At 39.5% G+C, this 6,000-nt stretch overlaps 1 protein-coding gene across 1 annotated transcript; it reads left to right on the top strand.

Moving 5' to 3' along the window:
- The first annotated feature begins 2,036 nt into the window (after positions 1–2,036).
- Positions 2,037–5,282, top strand: LOC146615746 (olfactory receptor 13C2-like). Its single transcript, XM_085373833.1, has 2 exons — positions 2,037–2,048; positions 4,329–5,282. Exons 1-2 carry the CDS (start codon positions 2,037–2,039, stop codon positions 5,280–5,282), a joined length of 966 nt encoding a protein of 321 aa, XP_085229959.1.
- The last annotated feature ends 718 nt before the right edge of the window (positions 5,283–6,000 follow it).

A 6,000-nucleotide genomic window follows, 5' to 3' on the forward strand; every position in this document is an offset into this window, starting at 1 on the left:
CAAAGAGGGGTAATAGGGGCAATAAAATCAAGATTTGTAATTGAGAAAACATCACATGCAGTAAAAAGCATATTAGCAACCTGTCTAACATGTGCGCGAACTAATGTAGGTAGCTCAAAAGCAAAACATCAGCATTTACCACAACCAGATTTTCCATTTCATACATTATGACTCCATCTGCAGTAACCAAATTATTTCCATTTGAAATAAGACTATTTCCAACACCATGGTCAGCTTCCAGAGGGGCACCGCTAGTAGAAGGTGATGTAGATATTGCATTGTCCGACTATGTCTACAATCTGGTAGAAACACTGAATAATAACTATCAGAAAGTTTGTCTCTCTCAGCCTTTCCCCTCCACAGTTCCACCAGTGGAGACAAGGAGATGCGTGTTGGTGAAGTCGCTAAAACCAAGGACACTTTGGGAGGCCGCGCGTGTTCCAGCCCCAGACTGTACTGGCAGTGACGAAGAACCAGCATCCTCACAGACGGACAACCTCAGTGGATTCATGCCAGCAGGGTTAAGACCAGCCCAATCGGACCATCTCAGGCGTCGATCAAGCAGATGACATCTCCGGCGGGCCAGCGCCAGGATCCAATTCAATCCACATACACACACAATCACTGATTAACACACAACGCCTGAAAGAGCCAAGACTCAGAGAGCTCTTTGATGCTTCACCTGAACAACAACAAGGTACTCAAACATCCAGCAGGAACAGAAAGCCAAAAGTACCACATGATGTCTAACCTGATAAAGCTAGACTCATTCCATCCTGATAATGGAGAAAATGAAATGCCCATTGTCATCATACGACGCTTATTCTGTGTCTCTCGAACCTGGGACCAGGCCAGGAGACGACTGAAGAACTGTTTTTCTTATATATTTAGGTTATTTATCATATCTATCGCATTAACCTTAGGATTTTTCTTTGCTATTTTGTATTGTAAACTGCAACCATGTTCATATTTCTGCAGGTCATATTTTGCTGACGATACCTCATGCTCTATTTTGCAAGACACCTACTTAATGCACTCATTACGTTCCCTAAAATCAGTAAATAGCAACATAGACGCCACTAATAAACCATTTTATGCACCCCATAGAGCAGGAGTCAACTCCTGGTATGAAAATGCCAGAACAGCCGCTCGTGATTTAGGAAACAGTAACTGTTATGTCTGTTCAAAGGCTAATCCAGAACAGGTAATAGTAGGATACCCCATATCCGGTTTCCCCCTCACTGAGGGACTAGAGGAAATCGGCGGAGATAATGCTCTCCTTAAAGACGCTTTACAGTTGACTCTGAGCCCTCTCGACTGCCTACTTAGACACACACACCAACTAACCCTGAGACTCCATTAGGCGAATTATTGAAGTTATCTAATGACACCGCAGGGACCTGCGCCCCAATGAAACGCCCCAAGAATAGGTTAAAGCCCTCACTGCCCCTAGGACAGATCCCTTTCCATTTTAATACTAGTATGATATGTCTGCGCAGACTAAAGTTAACTGGCCCAGACACACACATAGATTATACAAAGGATAACTATACATTCTTCTCTGACTCCCCAGGTGCACGCTGTAATGAGACATGGCTAGCTGTCTCTGTGGCTGAAGTTTTATCATATCTGGAGGAACACACACACAGTTCAAGTTCGAGCAGAGACTCGATCATTGTTCCCCCAGACGGTGTATTAAATGACACTGACTGGGGGGAGTTAGTTAAATCACACATGGTCACGCGCCTAACTAGAGCAATCTCTAACGGTTATTGGATGTGCAATAATACCCTTAGATTAGCTTTACCTGTTAATTGGACCGGTACCTGTGGTCTAGTGACCGTTGATGTATGCTGTACTTTCATTCCCAATAATACCGCTCCTAACGGTTCATTCACACAAGCTATGAATAGACTTGAAGCATTGAAGATAGAACTAATTGCCAATGCAGGTCACGGTCAGTGGCTACATAAGTGGCTACAGGACACGTTTGGAAGATGGAAGGAACTAATTGTAGCCTTTGTAACCGTTGCAGCATGTATTATTTTGTTTTCGATGATTATTGTCTGTTGTGTGATACCATGTATACGCTCTCAGAATTTTTGATATTAAGCTTACTCGAAGGACTAGTTACATTTATGATTTGTTTTAAGTTTATGATTTGTCTTTATATTATGTTACTACATTCTGTCTTTATACTATGTTATCATTTCATGATAAAAGGAGGGAACTGTTGTGATATTTTGATACCATGATAGCATTTACAGGATATTGTTTTATAGTGATATCATACATGAAACTGTTACTCAATAAGGCCCATTTACTAGTTGTTTTTCTCTTTCTCTCTGACCCAAGAATTGATGTGTAAGAATCACAGGCTGGTACCCCAAGGTCGAAAACACCACAGAGACGAGACCACTTCCTTACTCCCATCCTCCCTTTTTCTTTATCTCTTAGAAAAAGGCTCGTTAAAGGCCAGGTGGTTTGTTTCAGAATTCACTAATGAAAGAACTCTGTATTCTATGTCTAGGAGTGTATTTTGCTGGGATGATCATAAATTGTAACTGAAGAGATAAACTACACAAAGGATACTTCTCTGCTCACAAGGCAGGAAGACGTTTCCTTATTTGGTCTGTACCGGAACTTGCTGACACACGAACCTTTTTTTCCTCTATATAAGCTGTTATGTACTAAATAAACCTTTGAGTCGATTGGGAAGGCAACCTAAAGCAGTCTCTGTTTTCTTGTTCTCCCAAGCTGCTCCCGAGCTCGTACTAACACGCTGAATGGCATACCTGAGTGTTACTTTAAATAATTAGGAATCTTAGAAGGAAAGGACAGAACTCTGCTTATCGCTCGTGCCTTGGAGGGAAAACCGGGATGGACATTTTTTTCCTTCAATCAGGAAAAAGGAAGACTAAAGCTTGAGAAATACTAAAGGCAGAGCTGGAAAAGATAGGGAGAGTGAAAGCAGCTATTATAAAAGCTGGAGCTCCACAGGCTAGAGTGCAATGGGAACAGTAGTAAGCAGCATTTTAAACAATGAGCCAACCCTGGCAGAAAAGAGCAGTGAAACTGAACTAGATTACGCCTAGTGACCTATAATAGCAAGTGCACTTTCTGAGCTGAGGATGAAGACTGTGCCTAGACTCAAGATAACGATAAACCAAGATGCTATTTTCCCACCTTTGCAGATGTGAAAAGTGCTCTATGTATCATCTCTACTGCCAGTGTCACTAAACCAATGAGCTCATATTCGTCACTTTCACAGTAATCCTAGAAGCACTCGGGTCAAGCATGCACGTAGAGTAAGCCCCCCATGGAGAAGAAGGCTGTAAGCTAAAATCAGGGAATCCTAGATGGATGTTCACTAGTTAACTCAGGTGCAGAAAGCAGGTCATGAGAGACAGATCCGGGATCAAAAAGAGGTACAACAAGATGTTCATAACTGAGTCTCTTGAAACCACCAAATAATGGTTCACAGCTCGTTCTGCTAGGGTGAAGAGAAACTCCAGCAAAGCAGAGACAGGCTACAAAAAAGCCTATGGCTCAATTTCCCAAACATACTGGATACTGGAATGCTTGGCAATGTACAAGACTAATAGTGGACTAATTGCATTGATCAGTAACTTAGGCACGCAAGAGAATAGTCCTCCACAGTGAATTCAAAACTTTGTAAAAGATTTTGAAAATTGTAGTTAGTCATCTGGAACGTCATGCTGTTTAGGTGGACAATGTACTTGCACAATCATTCTTTTATTGAACATCTCTTTGTAGACTGACTGGCCATTAACTTAACAAAATGTGGGTTTACCTGTGTAAAAGCAACACACATTGGACATTTGTGGACCAGAGTCAGATGCAGCCAGTACAAGCAAAAGTGCTGAGTATGGAACTCTTCACTGTGACAAAAAACATAAAAGTAGCTGATGCATTTCCAAGGTATGTGTGGTCAGTACAGCACTGAAATAAAACACAAGGTAGAGCAGATAATCCTAAATGCCCACAGTGAACTCATTGGCTGGACACATTAATTGTACACACCGTGTACAGTCAACTATAAGAGGCTGAGCAATGCCATTTTAGACCTCCTCCTCTCTGGAGAATGAATCAACCTGATAAAAACCTTCTCAAGACTCACATGATTCATTATGTATATGTGGTTCATGAATGATAAAGATATAATTCAAGTTCAGATATCTTTATGAACAGGACACACAACACAGGGTTTATGTTACTGTAATTTTGTTTAGTTTGGTTTGGTTTTTTAAATTGTTTTATGTAGTCTGGTTATTCAGTTTATTTTTTTTATTAAATAGTTTTTGAAGACAATAATGGATCAAGAGTTAAATTTTACATATGTAACTCTGGACTGGTATGTGGACATTAACAAGTACAGATATGTTTTCTTTTTTATTATGTTTGCATTATATAGTCTAATAATCTGCACTAATTCTACTATTATGTACATAATCTGCATTCATAAAAACCTTCATGAGCCTATGTACATTTTCATTGCAGCTTTATTACTGAACTCTGTTCTTTACAGTACAACTATTTACCCAAAACTCCTGATTGACTTTTTATCTGAAAAACAAGTCACAACATATTCAGCCTGTCTCTTTCAGTTTTTTATGTTTTACACTCTAGGTGGTTCAGAGTTCTTTCTCTTGGCTGCCATGGCCTATGACAGATATGTGGCAATATGTAAACCTCTGCAATATCATATTATCATGAGAAAAACCACTGTGAGTATTTTTCTGATCATAGCTTGGCTTGTACCTGCTTGTCATATTGCAGTCCAAGCAATAGGGAGTGCTAACATTAAACTGTGTGACTTTAATATAAAGGGAATATTTTGTAACAATGCAGTTTACACTCTTCTGTGTGAAAGATCAAGATTAATTACCATCTTTGGTGTGGTTGCTTTACTAGATCTTGCAGTACTTCCTATGCTCTTTATAGTTTTCACTTATACAAAAATATTTATAGTCTCTTATCAAAGATGTAAAGAAATTCAGAAGAAAGCTGCAGAGACTTGTTTACCCCATCTTTTAGTTTTAATCAGTGCTTCTGTGTTTTTTGTGTATGATGTAAGCATAGCTCGGGTGGAAACAAATTTTCCAAAAACTGTACGGATAGTAATGACATTACAAGTAGTTCTGTATCATCCTATTTTTAATCCATTCATCTATGGACTCAAAATGAAAAAAATTTCAAAACACCTGAAAAGGTTCTTTTCCAGGCCACAATCAATCCTTGTATTAAAAGTAAATGCCTAGTACAACATTGCTGTTATTTTTTGGCTACAGTTACTTAAAACACTTTTCATATGACAACATGAAATCATCCAAACTATCATGTTTATATATTTTATGTATGAACAAGAAATGCAAGAAAATGTAAAGTTTAAAACATATCACTGTTGTGTTTTTGAAGAAGGGTATTGTAGTTACACCATTCTTTCAGACAGTGGACCTCATCTCTGTAGGCAGTGTCGTCATCGTCGGTGATGAGCCCCATCAGAGTGGTATAATCTGCAAATTTGATGGTGATGTTGCAGGGATGTCAGGGGGTGCAGTCTCTGGTGTAGATGTAAGTGTACTGTTAATGTTCATGGCGTCAGTTACACGATGGACCCATAGCCAACATAACAGAGCCAGCAGTGCACGGGCAGGAATTCATTTCTTACTTAGAAATTCAGACACCTCTTGATATTTAAAGAAGAAAGGGATGGGCGAAATCTGATTGTTTAACACAAACTCTGTTTGCCAGCAACCAAGCTGCTCTCAGCATCAAAAGACTCCACCTCCAACCTAAAGAAATATCAGGAAGTAAGTTCATTTTTAAAAACTAAAGTTAGCCTACTACAGTTACTTTGTTTTAGTTGTTATAGCATGAACAACCTGCTAGCTGCAAATAATTATTTGCAGTTCTGTAAGGACTAACCTCAGCTAACACCAGCTAACAATGTTAGCTCAGTGGTGAGCAGTCTTCAGT

This window comes from Diplotaxodon limnothrissa, linkage group LG16 (genome assembly GCF_057381915.1).
Source record: "Diplotaxodon limnothrissa isolate DT_005_m linkage group LG16, D_limnothrissa_male_GT1.1, whole genome shotgun sequence".
Taxonomy (NCBI): Eukaryota; Metazoa; Chordata; class Actinopteri; order Cichliformes; family Cichlidae; genus Diplotaxodon; species Diplotaxodon limnothrissa.